General features: G+C 38.0%; 1 protein-coding gene across 3 annotated transcripts in view; it reads left to right on the top strand.

The window, feature by feature from the left end:
• fah (fumarylacetoacetate hydrolase (fumarylacetoacetase)) overlaps nt 1–27,657 on the top strand; it is a 101,526-nt gene that overhangs the window by 39,330 nt on the left and 34,539 nt on the right. For 2 of the 3 annotated variants that reach the window (XR_014086828.1, XM_081604961.1), the window contains exons 5-9: nt 5,182–5,272; nt 5,738–5,835; nt 14,556–14,608; nt 15,232–15,331; nt 18,937–19,067. Coding sequence is in view for 2 of the 3 variants with exons in the window: in XM_081604961.1 (XP_081461087.1) it covers nt 5,182–5,272; nt 5,738–5,835; nt 14,556–14,608; nt 15,232–15,331; nt 18,937–19,067 (473 nt within the window). In the remaining variant the exon portion in view is untranslated. The remainder of the gene's footprint in view (nt 1–5,181; nt 5,273–5,737; nt 5,836–14,555; nt 14,609–15,231; nt 15,332–18,936; nt 19,068–27,657) is intronic. The other variant, XM_081604962.1, reaches the window with a different exon arrangement.

The raw sequence follows: 27,657 nt of genomic DNA, 5'->3' as shown, positions 1-27,657 counted from the left end.
TGATGTTGTTCCTGGGATCTGTTTGAGCCACTGCTCCAGTTTGGGGGTGACTGCCCCGAGGGCCCCGATGACCACAGGCACCACTGTGGTATTCACCTTCCAGGTCTTTTCCAGTTCCTCCCTGAGGCCCTGGTATTTCTCCAATTTCTCATGCTCCTTTTTCCTGATGTTGTAGTCACTTGGTATTGCTACATCCACCACAACAGCTTTCCTCTGTTCTTTATCCACCACCACAATGTCCGGTTGGTTCGCCATTACCATCTTATATATATATATATATATATATATATATATATATATATATATATATATATATACCAAACCAACTTTATTTATAAAGCACTTTAAAACAACCACAGCTGATACAGTGCTGTACATTAAAACACAAAGTAATAAAAAATAAATAAAAATAAAAACTTAGTTTGAAAACAAACACATACAATTTAAAACTAGATCCTGCTGGTGTTGAAAGCCAAGTAAAATAAATGTGTTTTAAGACGAACTTTAAAAGTGGACAGTGAAGGGGCCCCTCTGACCTGCAGCGGCAAGTCATTCCACAATTTAGGGCCAATGACAGAGAAAGCCCTGTCCGCTCTGAGCTTCCTTCTGGATCTTGGTACCTCCAAGACCAGCTGATCTGCGGACCTGAGAGACCGATGGGGTACGTAGGGATGAAGAAGCTCAGAGAGGTAAGCTGGGGCAAGATTATGCAGTGATTTAAAAACAAACATAAGAATTTTAAAATGAATCCTAAAATATACAGGCAGCCAGTGAAGTGAGGCCAGGACAGGGGTCACATGTTCCCTCTTTCGAGTTCCTGTCAGAAGTCGTGCAGCAGCATTTTGAACCAGCTGCAGGCGTGAGAGCAGCAACTGACTGACTCCCAGATAAAGGGAGTTACAGTAATCCAATCGAGTCAAAGTAAAAGCGTAGACAGCAGCATTTTAAAATCACTGTCCACCTTAAAACCAAGATCTTTAATAACAGGTTTAAAATATACCTCCAAAGGTCCCAGGTCAACAGAGGAGGACTCACAGGAGTCACTGGGTCCAAACATCACCACCTCTGTTTTGCTTTCATTAAAATGTAAAGAGTTCAAGGCCAACCAAGCTTTAATATCACCTAGACATGCCAGGAGATGTGTGATTGAATGTACATCCTTCTGCTTCATGGGCAAATAAATCTGACAATCTCAGCATAGCAATGAAATTAAATCCCATGTTTCCTAAGGATAGAACCCAGAGGCAGTAAATAAAGTGAGAAAAGCAGAGGGCCCAGAATTGAGCCCTGCGGGACACCATAAGACATTGAAGCAGCAGATGATTCAGAGTCACTAATTTTCACTGAAAATGTTCTCTCCTCCAGGTAGGACCGGAACCATTTAAGAACAGTGCCATTAATACCAACAATGTGGTGTAATCGCGATACTAAAATGTCATGGTCTACTGTATCAAAGGCAGCAGTTAGGTCAAGTAAAATCAGAACAACATGGTTACCAGAATCCCATGCAAGAAGGATATCATTAAAAACTCTTATTAAAGCAGATTCTGCACTATAAAGAGTTTTAAAACCTGACTGGAAAACCTCCAGATTGCCATTATCATCTAAAAACTGTTTCAGTTTACAGTACACAATTTTTTCTAAAACCTTAGAAAGAAAAGGCAGCTTCGAAATAGGCCGATAATTAGCCAGAACAGTATGATCAAGGCCAGGTTTTTTAAGCAGTGGCTGCACTACTGCATGTTTAAAACTAGCAGAGACCACACCTGAGGACAGACTGATATTTATAATTGCAAGAACAGGCTGCCCTATGCTAGATAAAATATCTTTAAAAAATCGTGGAGGGACAGGATCACGTGGGGAACCTGATGGCTTAATGCGGCCAACCACGTCCTCTAAAAGTGAGACAGTCACAAGCTCAAACTGATTAAAAGCAGCAGAGCAAGGTATCGAAACAGAGGGGTCAGAGTCAGGAGTTGTGATAAGATCCCTGGTACTACCAACCTTTTCAATAAAGAAACACAGAAAATTATCACACATGTCAGGAGAAGCTTCCAAACAAGCATTCTGTGGAATATTAAGTACAGAGTCAATGGTGTTAAATAAAACACGTGAGTTATGGCTGTTTGAGGAAATTCTATTTGCCAAATATTCCCTTTTAGCCTCTTTAACTGTGCTCTGGTAGAGACGCCAACAGTCTTTTAAAATCGGAAAAGTAATCTGCAGTTGATCCTTTTTCCATCTGCGTTCAACACGACGACATTCCTTTCTTATATATATATGTATATATACATATGTGCATACACACACACACACACATATGTGTGTGCGTGTGTGTGTGTTTTCACCTCTCGCCCATTTCAGTGGTGCCTGTGGTCATCAGGGCCCTCGGGGCAGTCACCCCCAAACTGGAGCAGTGGCTAAAACAGCATTAAATTATCATAATTTACAAAATCATGCAAAGTTGGCATTTTTAATGCACTTTCAATGCAACTTTTAGAGCAATTTTGCACTAAAAGTGTCATTACAAACATTCATAAAGACTTCTTCATGTTCATGACAGTGTCATGTCAGTCTTATGCACACCTCTTCAAATAAAGTGTTACCATAAATTCTCCGTGATACAAATAAACAATTTTGCTTCTTAGTTCTGTCAAGATGCAAGAAGGAGCAAATTTTTCTTATATTGGTCAGTTGTTTTATTTTAAATATGCTGTAGGAGCCGTAGTTTGATGATTAGTTCAGTTTTTGTCGCTTGTTTAACTTTTGTGAATTGCAGCAGGTGCAGACAGTGCGACACAATAAAGGTACAATAAAGGTGATAAACAGGTGAAGAACCAAACATCACTTCTATTCTGCCTTTTCTCACTTTGTGTGTCGGCTTTACGCGGACCCGTTGCCATGGCAGCCGACAGACAACAGCTCAATGAGCAGATAGAGCAGAGATTACCGATCAGGGATTTCCCACACAAAAAAGTAGCAAAAACACCAAAACAGAACATTCAGTCTGTTGCATTATGCTGTCAGGCTTGATGTCTATATTGTCATTATTAATAAGGTTTCGCCTGAGCACAGTGGTGGTTGATTAGCTGATTTAAACACTTGCTCTACTGATGACTTGGTGGGCAGGTTGACCTGTTTTAGGGCTAACGGAACCAAAACACACCGAACTGCGCAGCACATGTTAAGGTTATCAAAGTTAATAGAAGGCTAGCAACAGTTAGGCTAGCATAACTGACCCACTTGTTCAATGTTTTCTTTAAGTTAAAACTTTTTCCTCACCTGTTAAATCTGAAGCCCTTGTTATCTAATTCATAGGGTTGAATTACAACCAGCCAGCTGTTGAATTACAGCTGGCTGTTAATGCAGCGGGAGCAGACATCTCCGAAAACGTCGGAGCAATATTGTAATTAAGTGATTCATTGATGAACTGAGCAGATATTTTTGATCTATACATCTACATTCTCGCCTAAAAACATTGTAAAAAATAATTTTGTGTAATTTTAAGTGTAATACAGCAAAAATTATTTTGCCGCCATTGCTGCTTTTCTGAACACCCGTTTTAAAGGATGCAGACCCTAAATTTGGACACAGCTGTTTTTTGTTTGACTCCCTCTAGTGGTCTGGAGCACTTCTGGTTTTCAGCACTTTTTGTTTGCATCTTTTCTTTTGTTTGCTGCATTTCATTTGTTTGTATCTCTCTTTTTTTGTTTGCGCCTCTCTTTTTTATTTGCTGCATTTCATTTGTGATTGTATTCTTTTTTGTTTGCGTCTTTTTTTTTTGTTTTCTGCATTTCATTTGTGGTTGTATTCTTTTTTGTTTGCATCTCTTTTTTGTTTGCTGCATTTCATTTGTGGTTGTATTCTTTTTTGTTTGCATCTCTTTTGTTTGCTGCATTTTATTTGCTTTTTGTTTGCGTCTATTTTTATGTTTGCATGTTTTCTCTGTTGCTGCGCATTTGCACCTGTCGGCAACCGTAATTGGGACACTCAAACCCCTCCACCACGATAAGGTGGCAGCCCAAGGAGGAACCACAAGGTCCCGAGTTGCGCTTCAATTCCTCATAATCCTAAATCAAAAGATGTGTGATTGGTGTGCGGTATGGTGTACGCAGTTTATCTAGCATGGAATCAGTGAGTCTGTGATCGATATCATGGTCTGCTGAAGAAATCTGTTGACGTGCATTCGCCTAAATTATTTGAGTTTGGCTCGACATAGTCACACCTCTTGAGCCTGGTTTGGTCTTTGTGAATTTGATAAAAGCAGGATGAACTGATGGCGCTATGTCCAGCCTGGTTTTGTCTCTTATCCTGGATTTTCTAATCCTACTTTTGTGAAACAGCCATCAGTTTCACAAAAGAGAATATCTGTAAAACAGTTATTCTGTTTTACAATACTGTATGCTGCATTTATGGTTGTGCAACTCTGTTTTTCCCTTTTCTTGTTTATTAGATAATTGGTTTTGAGGTAAATCTTTCAGTATTCTAATTTCATTTTGTCATAGCTCATTCATTAATCTGATTTGATTTCCATTTTATTCTTCTACATATTCCTTTTGTCTTGTCAGTAGTTAGATTACATGCCAGTAGTTAATGAAAGAGATAAATTACAGAATGTTTCAGCTGTAAAGAATTTACATTTTATTAATAATCTAATAATAAATTATTGATTATAATTATTAATAATTACATAAGTCTAACATTAATGTGAATTCTGATTCCCAAAAGAAGACAGAGAAGAATGCACAAGAAGAAACTGATGAAGTGATATAGAATTATTTTTGATGTTCATGAAAGCAAAAAGTAATTGCAGGAAAGGGAAAAGGATTTCCTGATGGCGACATTATCTCAGCTGGTGCCCCCTCCAGGAAGAAATCACAGCTAAACGGAATGTCAGACCAGGTGGTAGCTTCTATGGAAAGAAAAATAACAGAGAAAGCAAAACTTTAACAGTTGAAATAGCGGCAAATAATGCAAATTGTAGAAGAGTAGTATGAGAACATGAGAAAAAGTGGTCATTTTGTCTTCCAGTAGCCTAAGACTATCACAGAATGACAGGATAACCTAAGCCAGTCTCACTATAAACTTTAAAAGAAAGTTTATAGTGAGAATATGGAAAGATTTTTTGGAGAGTTTTACAAATTAATTAAAAATAGAAATCCACTTCTGTGTGTTTCACAGGTGATTACACTGATTTCTACTCCTCCAAGGATCACGCCACTAATGTCGGTATCATGTTTCGAGGAAAGGAGAATGCTTTGATGCCAAACTGGTACATGCCATGCTAATATCTAGAGCATCAAAATAAATGAATAACATTTCATGAATAATATTTAAAGATAGAAAGTCAGCCTAAATATGTTGTTCAAGGATTTTCATGTTTACACATGTTTTTCAAGACAAAGAGAGCTTGATAACGGAGGTTTGCATGTTTTCAATTTACTAAATTAGAAACAGGAATAAACCCTAACCCTTACCCTAACCCTTACCCTAACCCTAAGGGTTAGGGGTTATCTATCACTGTTAAACAGTGATAGATAATCACTGTTTAACATGTGATTATCTATCACTTTTTTATTGATACTGAAACATTTGATTTAAAAACTTTGTACCAAGTTTAAGTCAATTGATAGAAAGTTCTAGCTATCAGTTTTCCAGTTGGGCAAGTTTGTGCAAAAACACAACCCAAATCATTGTGTGGTTTTGTTGTTAAAAACTGTGTTATGATGTTTGGCAGGTTGAGGCTTCCAGTAGGATACCATGGCAGAGCATCATCACTGGTTGTGTCTGGAACCCCGATTCGCCGCCCTTGTGGCCAGATGAGGCCTGATACAAGTAATCTCCTAATCTCCTAATGTTTGCCAGTGTTGGGTATCATTAACAGGCATGTGCAGAGGGGGGGTGCTTGAGTCCCTTTTCTCCTTGCCCCCAAGTGCCCTTTTGGTCAAATTTTTATTTATTTATTTATTTATTTTGTATTATTATTTCCTAAGCCCTCTTCTGACACATAATAACATGTACTAAATTTTTTTTTTTTTTTTTGTACAACATAAGCCTCCAGTCACCTTGTTACCTTTGACCTTTTGCCCTTGACGTATGATGCAATTGCCTCTCGTGCAGCCAGATAAGGCGGCTAACTGGAGCTCAATGTAGCGAACGTTCCAGATTTCAGAACAGTTTTGGTGAATTTAAAAAAAAAACGTTTTTGGTGAATAAAGTGGAGTAGACTTGCTACTTGTCAGATGACGGAAAACGTTGAAGTATCATTTCTGCTTCAGCACGGAGTATCGGTTTAAGCAGAGAGGTAATGAAATACAACAGACACTGACAGGCCTTTGCGACTGCCGTTCTCTGAAGAACTACTGAGCGGGAGGAGACAGCCAGGTGAGGAAAAACTGTTCTTATCTATCGATTCAGTATTTTTATCATACATGTTGTTGATGTTCTATTAGCTAACTGCTAGCTAACGACTTTGCTAGCAACGCAAGATAACTAAAAAGCTTCTTCCCTGTCGTCCAAACCCGATCCTCTCCATAATGGTTATATGTCTTCTAATTTCCTTTGCTGCATAACGTACATTGCATTTATTCTAGCGTTAGGTAAATGTATCTTGAAGGAGAATAGCATAAAAGACCAGCAAGGATATTCATTTAGAATTAAAAATAACACCCTGAATTATCAAGATAGATAATGTATGTAATAAAAGTTTGTCATTAATGAAGGGTAAAAAACTCAAACCAGACTTTAAGTAAATTTAGGGTCTGGTTTGCAGAGTATGAATTTATATATATTTTTCCCCCAATTATTCAATGAAAATTTTTTTTACCTCAGTTAAGTAAAATAAAATTGTAATCAAAATTTTTGGAATTGTAATGATTTATTTTTTTTAAAAAATCAAAATGTTTTGTTTAACTTTTTTTAAATTAAATAACTCATTTTTGTCGTGAACTTAAAAAGTTATTTGAAAAACATAAACTTTTATTTGCACACATCAGAAAGATTTTGTTGCGATTTTGGGCCCTTCCCACGACGTCATGTGAGAAAAAAGTTTTTTAAGCAAAACTCAGTAGGCCTTTCTCATGGTGACATGCATTAACAATTCAATATTTGCTTTTGTTTTTGTTTTGTTTTTTCGTTTTTCTGCAGTTCCACGTTAACATTTGATGCAGCTCTGCTTTCCTGAATGGACCATCTTCATCTCCACTGCAAGAGTAGCAAACAGGCAGCTATTTTTTATAGATTTCTGTACACTAAAAGGTTGCATTGTGCCCTTTTTTATATTTATAATAGTGTAATTATGTAAAGACAAAATATGTCTGGTGATCTTGCTCTGATTTACATGCCCTGCTAAATTGCGGGTTTGAATAAGGCAATACTTATAACAAAATAGACCTGCAGAAAGAAATTACTAATAAAATATCTTACATATGCATAGTTGTTTGCTTTATATAGAGATTTTCCTTAGCTTTGATTGTATCTCACAATTTTATTTATTATTGTTTATTAAACTCTGAAAGCTGTGTGGCTTTGTTAATATTCTGTCCTAGAATGCGGTTAGATGTGCCCTTTTTTTTTTTTTTTTTTGAGCACCTGCCCCTTTAGTGGTCTCTGCATGGCCCTGATCATTAATGTCCTTTTTAATTTAATTACGAGTTACACACATTTGTGTTCCTCATTAATTGAAACAGACAAACCTATTTTGAAGATGGGTTTTCAAATCCTGTTTCACATCTTCTTCTCTTCATACCAAAAAGTATAAGTTTAACTAGTGACCTGAGTAGAGCATAAAACCAACCTGAAGATATTTTGACGTAGTAGAGACTACCTAGACCAGGGGTCACCAACCTTTTAGAGACTGGGAGCTGCCTCACGAGTCCAGAGTAACACGAAGGGCTACTTGTTTGATACAGACATAAATTAAATTGGCTCAGCCAGCCTTTATAACAATAATACATGTGATTACATGCTGCCTGATCATATTAATGTTAGGGACTACTCCCAACAGTTATCAGTAATGATTCACCATGGCACCTATGGTTAATTGCTATTATGTGATCAGAAGTTCTTAGTTCAGAGTTAAAAGTTTGACTCCCTTTTGGAGCTCTTCTGTGTGATTCTAAATTTCCCACAAGTGACTGAGAGTATGTATTGTTGCAGTAGCACCTGCAGCTGTACGGGAGGATCAAACTCTGCTCATTCATCTTTAGCTTACAGAAAAAGTGCCAAGCCACCAAATAAACAAAAGTAAACTGATCAATAAGATTTAGGCTTTGGCGTGCCCACCTCCACAGACTCGCTACATACAAGATGTTTTGACACAAAAGATCTGTTTTTCTCCACAATTTTATTAACAATAAAAGGGTTGGATAATACAAATTCCAGAAATTATTATTTTCTTTTTTTACTTAAGGGAAAATCTCAAGGTACGCAGAGTGAGTACTCCGTTAGCTGCAGCCACTACTGCCTTCCGATAATGTTCTGCAGGCATCTGCGCATAATTCTGAACTTTAACTGTAGAAAAGAGTTTTATACATACAGCAGTTTATTGTAAATGTTTTTATAATTTACTTTTTTAAAAATCTAAATATAAACAAATGTTATTTCAATGTAAAAACATTTATTATATATATTTTTTTTCTTGGCAGTGCTCCCTAATGACAATGGCTATTTTTAGAACTTGCTCTGGGGCGACTGACAGGCATCTGGTTTTTAGAACTTGCTCTGGGGCGACTGACAGGCATCTGGTTGAGTTACCAGGTTGAGTCCGCAGGCATCAGGCAACCAGATGCCTGCGGACACCATTTTGGTGACCCCTGACCTAGACTTTATTATTAGAGTGACTTCTTTTTTTCCTCTTGGCTTTTCCCTTGAGGGAATCTATCTCAGCTTGGCTTCTCTGACTTTATCTCCCATGCATCTTACATGAGCTATTCCTCTGATGTATTCATTTCTGATCTTATCCATTGTTGAGGTTCTCCTTGGGAGTGACATGTCCTTCTCTGCTACCTACAACTCTGTATCCTGCCTCTTTGTCGTTGCCATGGTGTCTAAACCAAACAGCATTGCAGGTCACACCACCATCTTGTACACTTTTCCTTTCATCCTTCCTGATACACTTTTATCACACAGCACACCTGACACTTTTCTCCACCCATTCCAACCTGAGTTGACATGTTTCTTTACTTCTTTTTCATGCTTTAACTACTTAAAATCGTTCACCTTCTTATGTCTGTTCTCTGTAACCTCGTGTCCACTTGGGTCCCTCTCATTCACACACATGTATTCTGTCTTGCTATATCTGACCTACATTCCTCTCCTTTCCAGGGCAAACTTCCATCTCTCAAGATTTTCCTCCACCTGTTCTGTGCTCTCTGTAAACTATGATGTTTACCGATGTTTACAGTGTCATCTGTAAACATCATAGTCTATGGAGATTCCTGTCTAACCTCATTTGTCAACTTGTCCATCACCACATAAACAAGAAAGGGCTCAGTGCTGTTCCTCGGTGAAATTCCACTTACACCTTGAACTCCTTTTTTGTCACTCCAAAGCACATCTCACCGCAGTCTTACAGCTCTCATACATAACACATCCTGCGCCACTATAACATAGTAGTTCGCCACTATAACATAGTTTTCTGCTACTCAAATTCAAATACAAAATTACTTTAATGATCCAAAGGGAAGATAAATGTTGTTGTAACTCATATTAATTCAAATGAGTTATTGTAGGTAGTACAGCTGTTGACAGGAAAGATCTCTTGTACCGGTCTGTATTACAGCAAATCTGAAGAAGTGTTTGACTGAAGATACTCTGTTTTCCCAAGACGGTCTCATGAAGAGGATGGTCAGGGTTGTCCATAACTTTTGTTGGTTTTATGAAGAATCATCGTCTTCATAGGCTCCACAGTTGTACCCAGAACAGAACCAGCCTTTTTTATCAGGCTGTTAAGCCATTTTAGGTCCCTGGTTCTGAGGCTGCTGCCCCAACTGCAGAAGATATGACACTCTCAACAACAGACTTATAGAAGATCTAAAGTAGCGGTTCTCAACGTGGGCAGTACCGCCCCCCAGGGGGCGTTCAGAGGACGGCAGGGGGCGCTGGCGGACATTTTTACAAAAGGGGGCGCTGGGATGCCTTTGGGGGGCGTTTGGTCGAAGGTAAACTTTACACCTTAAATGCACAACAATGCCAGTTTAGACTTTGAGCAACTTGGTAGAACTGTATTGTGTAACATTAAATCATGCTTGGCTGCAACTGTATCAATGGCAGCTCTTCTATTCAGTGTTTGTTAGCTTCTGTTAGCTTCTTGGCGCAGCTCCATTCTCCTGCTACTGGTAGCTAAAATCACGATACTCTCACTGTGTATCCCTCTGAAAAATGAACCCATTTAAATAAAGAAATAAAGAAATAAAGAAATCCATCCATGGGTGATACCATGATAGAGAGTGTTCATTTTATAGCGTTAAAACCGGTGCTGTAAGTGGTCCAGTATGAAACGGGAGTGATTGAGCAACGGTACCGCAGCACTTTTAAATTTCAATAATCAGAATGCAGAAATTGTTTCCGTTGTTTTAAAAGGTTTATGTCAGTCTGCCTTTTCCTCATCAATACGCTTCCCGACCGCCCTGCACCTTAGGGGGTTAAAAAAAAAGACAAGCACATCGCGCAAAACTCTGAAACAGGAGAAACGGGACATAAAACGGAGCGATGAACTAGATGTGAATTATGGCATAAAAACAGAGAATCCGACACTGAACAGTGAAAAAATCAACACATGATGTGAAACACATGACGATTAGGAGGCGCAGCAGGTGATGAGATTACTGATGATGAGTGTCAATAAACTATAAAATAAATCTAGCAACAGGAAAGAAACTAAAGTGGATATAGCAATAAACCAAGAGAGGATAATAATACTAATCAAATAAAACTAAATGGAAATGAATGAAGAAAAAAATGCAAGAATAAACTAAGAAACTAAAGTAAATACAGAGGAATAAACTGGTATGGCAAGACCTTTCAAGCAATAATTAATACAGAGGACAGAATGGCAAGAATAAACCTACACTATTTCCAGATAAAAGGTAAAATAATATTGTTGAAGTGCCATGGGTTTGTTGAGACCACATCTAATACTGAGAATAAATATATTTTACAGACCATAACAGTAAAGAACTGATTACTTTTATGTTTTTAATTAGATTTGATATATTTATTTCTTCAATATTATTTTTCATGTCAGTGGCTGATGACTCCATGTCATGAGGCTGATGAATCCATGACACTTTGAATTTGACTCATTAGGATTTGATTAAGAACCAGATTTGTTCTTTGTAATTTCTGTCCAGTAAAACTATTGATCTATAAATCAATAGACAGGTCTATATAAAGATATAATCCATGTTTTTGTCTCACATTTGTATGGCATTAAAAGGACCTGGAACTTTTGTTTTTCCAATGAAAGCTCTGGTTTGCACAATAAATGCCATGTGGGTGAAATTTTATGGATTATTCTCTGATGTCCCATTCTCCTGAAGGCAGCACAGAGCTGCATCACCAGAAACCGACAGAAACACTGAAGAGAAGAAGAGTTATGATCAATGTAGTTACAGTTCTATCCATGTTTTAATGCTGCAGAGCTCAGTCGTTTGCAAATCGTTCAAAGTTTAAACTGGCATTGCTGTACATCTTTTATCTGCTCATTTGTGTAATATTTAACAACTAGAAAATGGCAAAGAATAAGAATATTTTTTCCACTCTGACTGGCTGCTGTTAGACCTACAAATTTTAACTTGAATGTTTGTTGCATTTTTCGTAGACACCTGTGAAAATAATTTCTATTCCCATGGCTTTTTTGTTCTCTGGGAAATAATTTTTCATGATAAATACAGAAACAAGCATAAAAATCAAAACATCTACAATAGTGATAGTAATATTAATGATAAAATAATGGTCAGTGCAAAGTAGCCTGCAAATTCTTTGGTGGGGGGCAGTGAGGGACCTTAATAAGGGCTAGGGGGCGCTGGGGCAAAAAAGGTTGAGAAACACTGATCTAAAGCATCTTGCTGCATACCTTGAATGATCTTAGCTTCCTCAAGAAGTCCAGTCTGCTTTGTCCGTACTTATAGACACTTCACTGTTGCATCTCCAATCCAATCTGTTGTCCAGATGAACACCGAGGAATTTATATTCCTCAACCACCTCCACTTCCTCTCCCATGATGGAAATAGGGTTTGATCTAACCCCATTTCCACTGAAATATCTAGACTTTCTTATGCAGTGCCATAACTCCTATCTTGGAATACAGTCATATGCTTTCTCTAGATCTATAAAAACACAATGTAGCACTGCCTGACATTCTCTAAACTTCTCTATCAAAATCTGCAAAGACTGAATCTGTAGTATGTTTTTCTCACATAAAACCATACTGCTGCTCACAGATTCCCACTTCTGACCTTAGTGTGACTTCAAAAACTTTTTCCCATAACTTCATTAAATTCATCAACTTTATACCTCTGTAATTGCCACAAAAAATACCCACTTTTTCTTAGCTGCTCTCTTTCTCTGTACCCACACACTTGCACTTCCTTGTTCCACCACTATGTCTTCTTGCCAACTTTCCCTCCAGAAGACACAGACTACCCTCCTACCTCTCTCCCTTATAGCATGAGCAGTAGTTGTCCAGTTTTCTGAGGGTTCCTCATTGTTAACCAGTGTCCCATCTCCTCCTGAAAGCCACACAACTTTCTTTCTTTTTCATTTTCTCAACTTCCACCACTTTGTCCTCGACTCTGCCTTTGTTCTCTTCACTTTTTTCACCTTCAGAGTCATCCTACACACCACCATCCTGTGTTGTCCAGCAACACTCTCACCTATGAGCAGAGGTAGGAGCACACAGGTGGATTACTTCTTGTGAGGACGGTGCAATCTGAAGGAATTCAGTGACTGCAAGGTGGTGTGGGGTCTGTAAGAGAATAAATTCATTAACTTCTGGCTCGTATTCTCTTGTCCTCCCGGATTCAATGATGCCATGCGTGGAAACAAAAGCCACGCATGGCTTTTGTTTCCACTCCACATCATACATTTTCAGAGTTTATTCCAACATTTCAAAGTATAAATTCACATCAACAACACAGACACTTCATACACACTAAGACAGACCTTCATTTACCTGAGACAAATAGGATAGGGAAAAATGCCAAAACAGAAAAAAAAAAAGGCAAAGACAAATGTTTTACAAGTACAATCATAACAACATTTATTAGACGAACAAACTAATGAAGCTGACATAACTCATAATAAAATTACAAACCAGCATCCAATTCAATATTTACCTGACTCCACAAACATCCACACACCAAGACAAACTTACGGGGAACCATTTCACCGAAGCACCATTCCCCGGAGACAGCATCACGGGTAACCCCGGAGCGATCTGAAGTTAAGGTTCTGGGTCCTATACTTTTAAAGGAGGGCGTGCTTCCCTTTTCTGCTGTATTCTAATTAGGGGACTGTCCTTAGCTAAGTTAATTTAAATCTAGTTTATGTTCCCATAAAAGCCTTTTCTTTAAGATTAAAGAAGCGTTATTTTCTTTTGAGCGGAGACAGATGTTTTTTATAAGCCTACCAGAGAGGGAGTTCTGCTCTGGCGACAAGACCAGATTGTTTTACAACAGCTGTTAAATCTTATCAAGATGGTCAAAAGGTTAAACTCACACACAGAGCCACTACCTCCTGTGAATGCCTGCTGTTAAGAGAATAAAATCAAAAACTTCTGGCTCGTTATATTCTCTTATCCTCCCGGATTCAATGATTCCATGCGTGGAAACAAAAGTCACAGAGAGATGACAGTCAACGCTCCACGTCATACATTTTCAGAGTTTATTCTAACATTCTAACTGACGTCTGTGGATATTCTGCATCACTTTATCTAACTCACTCCAAAATTTCTCCTTCTCTTCTAACTCACATTTTTCCAATATAAATATTCCCTCTAGCACTGTCAGTCATGTTTGTGTATGTACAGCTCACACATTTTATCTTGCTCTATGCTGTGCTACAGCTCCTCTTTAACGTTGGAGCCTGCCGGGAATGCAAAGCATAGCTATCAAAGCTTTGCCACCAATGATAGCGAATAAGCAGTTTTTCCATAGCGTTAAGTTGTTTCTTCATCACTAACACAGCTGCAGTAAACCGGTAATCTTGAGCTTGTACATTCTGTGGGGGGAGCATCCTCCTGGATTCTGACCGGGAACAATGCATTTCAGATGGTAGGAGGACCAATGGGAGGAGGTAGAGTAGAGTAGAGTAGAGTAGCTCAGTTTTTTCACGGTCTTATACTGTCAGGACATAGTGATAGTTTTAACAAATATGTAAAAAAAAATTTGATTTTATAAAAATGACTTACAGCAGCTTTAGCTATGAGAATGACTGGTAGCTCAAATAGAAATAAAATCTTTGTCCTTTGCATTGTGGAGTAAAGAAAGATGTATTTTGATAAATTATCTGACTTATTATGCTTAATGTAACAACATTTACCTTTTGCCTTTCAGCAAAACCTCCAATCTTTGGTCCTTCCAAGCAACTGGACATTGAGCTTGAGATGGTAATTATGCTGTTCTTTCTATGAACCACAGAGACAGAGTACAGAGTAGAGTGATAATGTGAAGACACAAACTGTTGACTACCAGAGAAAGGTCTTTCTCATCATAGCATATTTCAATGCATGTTAATATACATCTGTGTCGTTGTTGCTGGTGCAATAGAAAATTTCATTTTTAACCTTATTTCTAATGGAAATATTGAATGCCTGACTTGGCAGTCTTAAAAACTTGGCATGTGTGGAATGCATTGTTGGTACTTTTGTTTGACCCTGCAACTATGGGTGAAGAACTAGAAGTTTCTGTTGGCATCCTTATCAGCTTTTTTTCCTGCCATAAAACCGTTACCTCTAAAGAGGTGAGGGACAGTTCATGAGGTGGGGGTAAGGATTGTCTTTGTGGTCCATCTGGCAATAGAGATAAGATCAGACTTTTGCTGTGGCTATATAACCATGTAATGTGTGTCGTTCAGGGTTTTTCTCCTGACTGCGTTTAGTGAGACGGGTCTTCGAATGCTTTTGCCTTCAAATAAAGACACTTAAAGACAAAGTTTAATCTTTCTCTTATTATTCTCATTCTTTGATAAATGAAATTTCCATAACTCTGGAACTTCCTTTTTTGTTAACAGGCATTCTTTGTTGGTGGAGAAAGTCAGCTGGGGGAGCCTATTCCCATCAACAAAGCCCACGAACATATCTTTGGGATGGTACTTATGAATGACTGGAGCGGTAAGAATCTTTTTATTGATATGGCTTAAAAATGAGTAGCCATCTAACAAAATGTAGTACACAAAAATCTAATCATCCAGAATGATTTGAATTCAAACTTGCTGACTGACTTTTAAATCAAAGAAAACTGAATTAGTTCCAAAGTGTACTTTGATGCAAGTACACTTCGCTGCAGCAACCAGGAAGGGGCGGGGACGGACCACTGTCAGTCTCATAAATGGGACCATTGCAATAAGGAAGGAAAGGGGGTGCTGTTTCCTGTATTATCCGCGGTCTCCCGTTTTTATTTTATTTTAAAATCTGTGATATATCTTCATTTTTTAAAGTAGTTTCACTTTCAGTATGTTTTTGAACTTCTCTCTCTCATTTACTTCAGCGCAGCTCACAGTTTTTTTTAACAACTTCTGTAGATTTCTTTTTACTTCTAAATCTGCTCCTTAGTCGCATCTACCGCCTCTAGTGGTGTGGGGGTGGTAGAACAACTAATATAATTACTAAATCAGAATACCACAAAGTCTTTATTATTTATTTTTAATTCTGGCATTACTGGAACAGTAAAATATAAATTCCCTCACAAAAGAACATACCTTTTCATTTTCTTAAGGAAGTAGAGCTAATTAAATGACAAAGAAGACCTGAAAGTTATTTCAATTTCACTTAATGGCCAACCTGTTGAAACTGTGGCAAATTTTAAATTCCCTGTGTCATTCCTGGACAGTCAGCTCAACTTTGATGAAAACACTGACTCTATCTTTAAGAACTGTTCTCAGAGACTCTATCTTTTAAGAAGACCTAGTGATCTTGGGGTTACCCAACTTGAGGTTGTACACAACTAGATGTTGTTGAGTTAAAATGTTAAAACTTAACATTCTAACTAGAGTTTTAACTTAACTCAAGTTAAAACAACATCTTAACTCAAGTTTTAACTTTTCATCTCCTCAGTTGGTTTGGTCACATGAGCAGACTAACAGAATATTTTAAGAATACTTTGTGGCAGGTATAACAGCAGGTAAATAGTGGTGAAACCAAAAATAACTCTGTCTCAACTGTTTGCTGAAAGAACATGAAAGAAATATTTTAGAAGGGAGCATCCACCCTCTTTATTCATCAGCTTGACCCTCTGAGCTTATGAAGATGTTACTGTGTTCCTCTGGCAACACAGTAACATGTGTTGCCATGTATTTATGCCTATCTATTAGGCATAAATGATACCTAATAGATATTAGGCATCATTTATTGACGGTACAATAATTATTCTTAACCAAACTAAATAACATTTACCTTCAGGTAAATGTTATTTACCTGTAGGTGCTAAGTATTTTTGCTCTATTCACGAATTGTTGATAATGTGATTCTATGAATATGATTTATCGCTTTAGAGTTGAAGGAAAATGTCCATGTTGATAGACTAAATAGTTTCATCTTATATTTTCCTATATATAAGACTCTACCAATAAAAAGTCTCTCAGAATAACATACATGGTACCATAAAAACAAAAATGTGAATTTTTGCTTGTATCTGTTTAACAACCCTGGTTGTAACAACCTGGATTTTTATTCTTCTGTTAACCTAATTAATTTGTTTGTTATTGACTTTTGCTCAATTAAATTTCTTACTTATACATAGTTCATCGTGTTGTTTTTCATGTCTCCTTATTTCTTTTGTTCCTCCTATAATTGATGGAGATATATAGACATTACTTATAACGTTACTTACTTCATACACACTTACTTACTTATAAGGTTTTATTTAGCATTATTTAGCCTCTTCAGAGCCTTCATATGTTTTCAGTCTGTTAAAGACAGTATTACCGATAGCAGTACAATTTGCACAATGCCTGTTTTGTTTTATTTTTTTCTTGGAAAGAGTTATTAAAAACATGTTTTTGTCTAAATTAAGGTGAATTCATGGTTCCCTTTTCCACATAATGTAACCGGTAGTGCTTATGATTAAAAAACAATTATAATTATGTGATCGGTATCGGTGATCGGAATCGGCAGGAAAAAACCTGATCGGCACATCTCTACTATTATGACATATTTATGACAGATTCTTGGTTAATATCAAGTTGTCATAACAAAGACATTTTGAATAATGTCAACTTTGCATTAAAAGTGTGAATATTTACTGAATGACACTTTATGACTGTTTCTCAATTCCGGTCCTCATTCCCCCCTGCCCTGCATGTTTTAGGTGTTTCCCTTCTGCCACACACCTGGATTGAATCTGTGGGTGATTAACAGGCTTCTGCAGAACTTGATGGTCATGCAATCATTTGAATCAGCTGTTTTGGAATAGAGACACATCTAAAACATGGGGGCCTGAAGACTGAAATTGAGAAGTACTGCTTTATGACAACAGTCATAAATATACATGAAGACTTATTCATGTTCATGACAGGTGTTATGTTTATGACTGTGTTATGTCAGTCTTACGCACACCCTATCAAATAAAGTGTTACCTATTCTCATCCTACACGCTCTCTAAAGAGTGCTGGCTTGCTTCAATCAGTTTTTGTTTATATGTGACTGTGCCAGTCTGATATTATGTATGCATGCCAATAAAAGAGATAGAGGAAAGATACAGAATCATTTATCCATAATAAGAAAGACCACCCCACCCTAATCACTAAAGCCCCTTTTGCGCTGCACAGTGAAGTGCATGAGGATCCTAAGCTAAGATGTGGCAGACTGTTCTTTCCAGCCCTCGAGTAGTTCCGTGGCTCCCCCATTAATGTCTCCAGTAACGACCTGCAATCCTCGGTGTTGCATGTGGACATGTTCCACAAAATTAAAACTATGCTAAGATTGAAGTGATTAAGCATTTCAAAAACATGGCTAAAACATGTGAAATGTAATAAGATTCTAAAAAAGATTGATTAAACATAATAAAAATATTGCTAATTCAAATAAAAAGATGAAAAACGAGAGGTAAAGTATTTGTAAAGGAAAAGGTTATAAATAGGGAAACCTAGAAGCACAGCAAAATGAGCAAGCACATTGTATTTTTCTGCATTGGGTGGCATTTTACAACGCTTCCACCATATATGGCCAACAAACAGTCCTCAGACATGTCTCCCGTCCAGACACACAAACACCCCAAAAGCAGCACCACTTAGACCCTATATTATAGACCCTAACTGTGTCCAAATTCAAGGGCTGCATCCTTCGTAGGCTGCTGACATCATAGCGCAGCAACAAGGTCTGTTCGAATTTGAAGACTCAGACAACTGCGTCCTTCAATCAGTTGATAGCTCAGAGTGACTTATTTATAGATTAACATATTTCGATTCACATGCTTGGTTTGTTCTTTACTTTGTTAATTTATTTGTTTTGGGTTTTTAAATACATTTTTATCACTCATAGTACTTGTATCACTAATATTTAACACCTTAAGTAGAGTAGTAAGTAATTTCCCCTTGGGAAAGTATATTATGTTCTTTTGTATTCTATGGAATATATTTTTTTGGCTAAAAAGTTTATTTTAAAAAGTAGGCACACGTGAGATTTTTTTATCAGCATTATTTATTATTATTTTTTATTTAATTTTATTCTTTGAACCTACAATCCATTTAATGATAATGTTGCTTTTTGTCTATCTGCAGCTAGAGATATTCAAGCTTGGGAGTATGTTCCTCTTGGACCTTTCCTGGGAAAGAATTTTGGGACGACAATCTCACCCTGGGTTGTGCCAATGGAAGCACTTGTACCTTTTGCAGAGTCTAATCCCTTGCAGGTTTGAAGACAATGTCCAAGTGGCATCTTACTACACAAAGTCATATTTGTATTTTCTAAAAGTTCCTTTCAGACATAGATATAAAATTTCTTGGTACTTCATTTGAGAAAATATTTAAATTATTTAAACCATCTACAGTATTTCTCACACCTTTTATGAATTAATAATTAAAATCTTAGTCATGTTTAGAACTATACTCAGAACTGTCATAGTCCATTTTGTAGGAAAATTATAGTTGATCTTGCTTACAATTCATATTGCTTACCTACTTGAATCCTATTTGAATCCTACTTATCTACTTGAATCCTTTGGCAACCACTTTGGTTACATCCTGTGATATACTTCTTTTAACCTGTTTAAAGCCTAAGTAATCCCAAATAGGCAAATTTGTTTTTGACAAATCTGCCTACAAATTTGCACGAAGGAAGTCAATCAAAGGGAAGAATATATTTCACACACACGCACACACACGCACACACACACACACACACGCACACGCACACACACGCACACACACACACACAAATAACATGAATTTACAAACTACAGTCATGACTAGAGATGTGCCGATCAGGTTTTTTCCTGCCGATACCGATCACCCATGAGGGCCGATCACCGATACCGATCATCGATACCGATCATCGATACCGATCATATAATTTTTTTTTTTTATCATAAACACTACCGGTTACATTATGTGGAAAAAGGAACCATGAATTCACCTTAATTTAGACAAAAACTTGTTTTTAATAACTTTTTCCAAGAAGAAAACTAAACAAAACAAGCATTCTGCAAATTGTACTGCTATCGGTAATACTATCTTTAACAGACTGATAACATATGAAGGCTCTGAAGAGGCTAAATAATACAAAGAGCCAAAATAAAACCTCTCAACATTGCCAAAAAAATTTAAGTATAAAACTTAACATTCAAAGGCAAATACAGGATCCATTACAATAAACAATCATGGGTTACTGAATGAAAACTTCCTGATAGCATGGCGGCTAGCTGATTACTAATAGTTCCGAGTGGCTGTTTCTGACTGAGCGGAGTAATTATGCAGAGCAAGGAGGAGATCAATTATTTTTTTAGAGATTATCTGTCTCATGTTAAGACAGCGAAAGTTTTAATACGTATGTAAAATGTATTTTTTTAAGTTAGATGCTGCAGCTTTAAACAGAGGTTCAGTGTGAGAGTCACTGCCAGGTGGAGCAGAAGCGGCGCTCCGTCTGTGAAATATTACTACCTGTAGCGCGTAGCAGCAGTTCAACAACTAGAGCAGAACCAGCGTCTTACCTCGCAGCTCGAAGACTTAAATAATTTTGCGGGTTATTTGTTTAGCTTTCTGACCGTCATGCTAATCTGGGTGAGTGTTTGTATCTGTGCGCTGCTTTACCTGCCATCTGATCCTCCATATGTTTTTTTACTGCAGTGAGCCTCGATGTAGCCAAACTCTGTAAAGTATGGCATTGTTTTTATGTCGTATTAGCTTTGTTGTGTTGATGCATTTTGACATGCTTCAATTTTCCGCCGCAACACGCAAACTTCCCCATTCACTCAGTGCGTTATAGTTCCACATTGCTTAGGATTTGTTGCTGCGCGTTTGCGCAGTGTGAAGGAAAGAGAAGACCAGCTACACAGGCTGGCTGCAAAATGAGATGCAGGTGATCGGTATCGGCAACAAGAGCCAATGATCGCCGATCATTCACTTTTTCACGAAAATCGGCCCGATTATGATCGGTGACCGATCAATCGGCACACCTCTAGTCAAGACCAAAAGTTTTGAGAATGACACAAATATTATATTTTCACATGATCTGCTGCCCTCTGGTTTTCATGTGTGTATGTCAGATGTTTTCATCACATACAGAAATACAATTGCAATCATATTATAAGTAACAAAAGCTTTAATTGACAGAATGAGTTAATGCAGCAAGTCAATATTTGCAGTGTTGACCCCTCTTCAGGACCTCTGCAATTCTCCCCAGCATGCTCTCAATCAACTTCTGGATCAAATACTGACTGATAGCAGTCCATTCTTGCACAATCAATGCTTGCATTTTGTCAGAAATCCTAGGATTTTGTTTGTCCACCTGTCTCTTGATGATTGACCACAAGTTTTCAATGGGATTAAGATCTGGGGAGCTTCCAGGTGATAACTAACTGGCTCAGGGAACAAAACATAGAGATTTTGGGTCCATACCCAAAATCTCTATGTTTTGTTCCCTGAGCCAGTTAGTTATCACCTTTGCTTTATGGCAAGGTGCTCCGTCGTGCTGGAAAAGGCATTGTTCATCACCAAACTGCTCTTGAATGGTTGGGAGAAGTTGCTCTGAGGACATTCTGGTACCATTCTTTATTCATGGTTGTATTTTTAGGCAAGACTGTGAGAGAGCCGACTCCCTTGGCTGAGAAGCAACCCCACACATGAATGGTTTGAGGATGCTTTACAGTTGGCATGAGACAAGACTGGTGGTAGCGCTCACCTCGTCTTCTCCGAACAAGCTGTTTTCCAGATGTCCCAAACAATCGGAAAGGGGATTCATCAGAGAAAATTACTTTACCCCAGTCCTCAGCAGTCCACTCCCTGTACCTTTTGCAGAATATCAGTCTGTCCCTGATGTTTTTCCTGGAGAGAAGTGGCTTCTTTGCTGCCCTCCATGAGACCAGGCCTTGCTCCAAGAGTCTCCGCCTCACAGTGCGTGCAGATACACTCACACCTGCCTGCTGCCATTCCTGAGCAAGCTCTGCACTGCTGGTAGCCCGATCTCGCAGCTGAAACACTTTTAAGAGACGGTCCTGGCGCTTGCTGGTCTTTCTAGGGCGCCCTGGAGCCTTTTTAGCAACAATGGAACCTCTCTCCTTGAAGTTCTTGATGATGTGATAGATTGTTGACTGAAGTGCAATCTTTCTAGCTGCGATACTCTTCCCTGTTAGGTCATTTTTGTGCAGTGCAATGATGACTGTACATGTTTCTTTAGAGATAACCATGGTTCACAGAAGAGAAACAATGATGCCAAGCACCAGCCTCTTTTTAAAGTGTCCAGTGGTGTCATTCTTACTTAATCATGACAGATTGATCTCCAGCCCTGTCTTTATCAACACCCACACCTGTGTTAATGGAGCAATCACTGAAACGATGTTAGCTGGTCCTTTTAAGGCAGGGCTGCAATGAAGTTGAAATGTGTTTTGGGGGATAAAGTTAATTTTCTAGGCAAATATTGACTTTGCAATTAATTGCTGTTAAGCTGATCACTCTTTATAACATTCTGGAGTATATGCAAATTGCCATTATAAAAATTGAAGCACTAGACTTTGTAAAAATTAACATTTGAATCATTCTCAAAACTTTTGGCCATGACTGTACAAAAAAAACCAGACGAAGGGAATATTAGTAACTGGTGTTCGAAGAGAACACTGTGTCAAGCTCCAGTCCTCAAGGGCCACTGTCCTGCAACTTTTAGATGTGCCTCTGATGCACCAAACCAGGATAGAATAATTAGGTCATTAACAAGGCCCTGGAGAACTTATCTACACAAGGAGGAGGTAACTAAGCCATTTCATTCCAGTGTTTTGTACCTGTGGCACATCTAAAAACTGCAAGACAGCGGCCCTTGAGGACTGGAGTTTGACATCTGTGGTTTAGAAGATACTAACATCTTCAGAATTATCGAACTCTCCAGAGAGGGATATTATATTTTGACACACATATCAAACAGTATATATGGAAACACATTAAACTCTTCACATCACACTTTGAGACGCTACGATCAAATAACAAGCAGAAAACGGCAAGGTGACCTGCTAAGATCAGGCCCCGGTTAGCGGGGTAAACACACTCCACCCGCCCGTTGAGCCTGGAGCCGCCTGGCCCCGTTAGCGGAGCTACGCTGCAGTGAAGGAGTATATTTCAAAGAAACTGCATGAACTAAGTGCGTAAATGAAGCTAGGAGGGCTACTTTCTTGCCTAAAAATATCTTGAAACAACTTTTTGTGACAAATTAGAAGTGTACTTACCTCTATTGCTGCTAGTGGCGCAGTGCAATGGTGGCCATTTTGCTAGTCCAGAGACGAGACATGTATGGCTGCAGGATGGTGTGGAAAGCCACTCCCCCGTGCTCTGGCCTTTCAAAATAAAAAAACGAAGCTAAAAATTCAAGCTAACCATTTTTATCGGTGACCAGATGTCCGGTATTATTTGTTTCTCACAGGAGCATTACTTAAACTGACTTGCAGCTGGCAGAAAATACCACAGTATATAGCCTGAAACAAACAAGCTTGCCTCACTGCAGCCTGCATAATGTCTTATGTGTGATACGGACAGAGAGAACTTCCGGGTCAGACCGTTTGTCAAAAATGAAATCATAAAAATCGAAATTGAGCGCTCGTTATCCGTTTTTTCCATTTTTGTTTTGTGCACTAAATGGGAAATCGGATAACGAGCCGGTCTGTGTATTTTCAGGCAGTTAGTTTTTTTGTTTGAAATGAAAAATGAGAAAACGGAAATAGACAATTTTTTTCATTTTCCGTTTAGAAAACCAAATTGGAAATCGGATTTTTGGATTATCGGATTATCTGATTTCCCATTTAGTGCACAAAACGAAAAGGGAAAAAATGGATAACGAGCTGTCAATTTTGATTTTCATTATTATTTTTTTTTGTAGGATTTGAGTTTAAAGCTGTCTACATATAGGTTGATACAAATTAAATATGAAATAATTATTTTAATGTTTCTTGCTTATAAATCCAGTGCTAAGAAATAGGAAAATATTTATTTAGTTAAGCTTTTAATAATCTAATTGGCACATTATTTCAAACATTTCCTACCTGGTAGAAATAGATACATTTTTATATTTTGGATCACATTTTCTGCATGCTTGTTCATAACATACCGTATTATAACTGGTATGCTATGCTATTCAGAAAGGAAAAACCTAAAAAGCTATAGATTTGAATGACAGCGTTGGACAGAATGAACTAGTCGCGGTTTGAGCGTCGTTTTAAACCACAGCAGATTGAAGGTTGGTAAAAATTGGGCGGACTAGCCCTTTGGCCATTTACTGAATCGGAAGCTGCATTTAGAACAGCGTTTCTCAACCTTTTTTGGGCCAGCGCCCCCCTAGCCTTTGTCCAGGTCTCTCACAGAATTTGTAGGCTACTTTGCACTGACTATCATTTTATTATTAATATTACTATCACTATTGTAGATGTTTTGATTTTTATGCTTGTTTCTGTATTTATCATCAAAAATTATTTTCCAGAAAACAAAAAACCCATGGGAATAGAAATTAGTTTCACTGGTGTCTATGAAAAATGTAACGAACATTCAACTTAAAATTGGTAGGCCTAAAAGCAGCCAATCAGAGTGGAAAAAATATTCTTGTTCTTTGCCATTTTCTAGTTGTTAAATGTTCCACAAAATGACCAGATAAAAGATGTTCAACATGCCAGTTTAAACTTTGATCATTTGCAAAACGACTGAGCTCTGCAACATTAAAACATGGATAGAACTGTAACTACATTAATCATAGCTCTTCTTCTCTTCAGTGTTTCTGTGAGTTTCTGGTGGTGCAGCTCTGTGCTGCCTTGAGTATAATGGGACATCAGAGTGTCATCCATAAAACTTCACCCACATGGCATTTATTGTGCAAACTAGAGCTTTCAGGAGGGGCATCACTTATTTATTGATGCTCACCATCAGTAATCTTTTGCTGCGCCGCCTAATCGTCATGTGTTTCACATCATGTGTTGATTTTTCACTGTTCAGCGTCCGATTCTCCATTTTTATGCCATAATTCACATCTAGTTCGTTGCTCCGTTTTATGTCCTGCTTCTCCTGTTTCAGAGTTTTGCGCAATGTGTGCGTCGTCTCTTTTTAATTTTTTTTTACCCCCAGTGGTGCGCAGTGTTCAGGAAACGTATCGATGGGGAAAAGGCAGACTGACATAAACCTTTTAAAACAACGGAAACAATTTCGGTATTCTGATTATTGAAATTTAAAAGTGCTGTGTTGTTCTATCACACCCGTTTCATACCGGACCACTTTCAGCATGTTACACAATACAGTTTTAGCGAGTTGCTCAAAGTCTAAACTGGTATTGTTGTGCATTTAAGGTGTAAAGTTTATCTTCGACCAAACGCCCCACAAAGGAATCCCAGCGCCCCCCTTTTGTAAAAATCCCCTCCAGTGCCCCCTGCCGTCCTCTGAACGCCCCCTGGGGGGCGATACCGCCCACGTTGAGAACCGCTAATTTAGAAGCAATTAGCTTCTTATACAAAACAAAGTCGGAGTATAAGGCTTTCTGTGTGAAGGTATCATGATCAAATTGCAGATTTGGATGAGTTTGCAAAAACAAACTGTGCTGGACAGACAGGACTTCCGGGTCAGACCACTTGTCAAAAATGAAATAATGAAAATCGGAATTGACAGCTCGTTATCCAGTTTTTCCATTTTCGTTTTGTGCACTAAATGGGAAATCGGATAATGAGCAAAAAATCTGATTTCCAATTTTTGTTTTCTAAACGGAAAACGAAAAAACGAGTCTATTTCCGTCTTCTCAATTTTCATTTCAAACGAAGAAAGGAACTGCCTGAAAATACACGGACCCATAAGACATTTGTTTCTTAATGTTTGCTGAATTTGTATGTGTATGGCTGATCTTTATGAATTAAGGATAGACATAAATTTAACTGGAATTTCAAAGTAGCCTATCACCATAATTTTATTTCAGTTCAATTTCTTTATTTTTCCCCAAGTGGGAAATTTAAGTTTTAATGGAACTGGGAAATTTACATTGTGAAAGTTCAAAAATAATCTTCATTGATTGATTGTTTTGTTATCATAGCTACAATCTGATGCAATGAGTTTAATATTTGTGTGATTAAAAAGTTTCAGCATAAATAAATTGAAAAATGTAAAATGTTTAACACTTAAATTTAAGATTCAACAGAACTGGCAAGTTTACTTCATAAAAGTACGATTAACAATCTATACAGTTTGATTGTTGGTTTGCCATAGCTACAATCTGATCCTATGAATTTAATTTTGTGTTTAATCTACTCAATATATCCACGATTATCTTTCAGCAAATAATAACTAATTATATCGCAGAGTTCCTGTCTGAGATTCCACCGAATTTTTATTGAAATGTTGTTAGTAGTGGAAATCTTTTTAACATATCATATTCTGCTTAAAGGATCCATGATTAGCTGTAACAATAGACTTTTAGATTATTTCGTTTTTATACATTTTAATTAAATATTGTCACACGAACGTTGCCATGTTGATTACGCTGCAATGCATTCTGGCATGTCTACAGGTCCGACTGTGCAATGAGCAATGAGTAACATCTTTAAGCCTTTTCAACTTTGAAGAACGTTCAAATTGACGGGAATGTAGAAATCACAAGAGGTAATGAAGATGAGGAAGAGGACAGAGTTGGCTTACGCTGGTGTTTTGCTGCTGCTGCCACCACCTTCACGTCCATAAATGAAACAATGAATGATACGTGCCTTTGGTCGGCAGTAACAATAGCTCCGTAAACATATTAAGAATTCCCAGCGCTACTTATGTCTGATCTTTCTCCTAGTGTCTGCAGTTCCGTGTCCTGTCTGATAACAGTTGTTTAGGGTCCGGTCTTTATCCAAATCCTGAACGTGATCTGGCGGCAGTAGCTATAGCTCTGTTAGCATTTAAAAGAGCCTCCAGGGCTTCCTCTCTGATGTTTCTCCTAGCGTCTGTAGCTCTGTGTACGATCCAGTAGCAACTGTTCCGGAGTATGGTATGGGGAATTTTACTGCCATAAGTCAAGAGCACACATTTTCACTTTGAAAGAATAACTTAATTTCTTAGTTCTTAAAGTGAAACTAACTCCCAAATCAACCTTCTTTTTTTCTGATAAACTGTCTAGATAGGTTTAGTAGTGTTCTATCTCAGTGGTTCCGAACCTTTGGATCACCACGGACCGGTCAAGGCTTGACAAATTTACTGTGGCCTGGGGGGCGGGGGAGTCACAAGGCACAGTTTCCAATTTTTTGTCCCAATTTTCCGTTTACGACAATCCTAGAACGTTCCTAGTTCTAAGATTGTCACCGATCATCCTGCAGTGTGTGGTGTGTTACGTAGAACGTCGGGCCACTGCGATCTAAAATCGGGCATTCAACATGTTGGATTGTCTTGACCCTTTTATAGCGGGTGAGGAGCGTCGCTCCTTCGAGAAGGCACCAATAGTTGTTCTTCATTCCATTTTTGGTTTTGGATGGAAGACATTGACAATAAAACAAGACTCAAAATTCTTTTTCGTCTTTTTCTGCTGACTTCCACAATACAGACGCGCCACAAAAATGAATATTTTACTTTCATGAAAATGTTAACTCTTAATGACAAATTAATGGGAGCCCTGAGCTTATTTCTGTGCAACGAGACGGTCCCATCTGGGAGTGATGAGAGAGACACCCGAAGTGTTGCTTATGCACAGGGTCCTTACTTGGTCTCTATGTGGCGAAGCAGTTTGAAGCACTTTTCCCCTTCGCAAAGAAACTTTCCAAAGACATCTGTTCTGTTTCTTACTGCTTTGCTGCTTGTGGGCTC

This window comes from Poecilia reticulata, chromosome 3 (assembly GCF_904066995.2).
Source record: "Poecilia reticulata chromosome 3, P_reticulata-male-v2, whole genome shotgun sequence".
Lineage (NCBI taxonomy): Eukaryota > Metazoa > Chordata > Actinopteri > Cyprinodontiformes > Poeciliidae > Poecilia > Poecilia reticulata.
The sequence above is the reverse complement of the archived record's forward strand: the minus strand, read 5'-3'. Positions and strand labels throughout refer to the sequence as shown.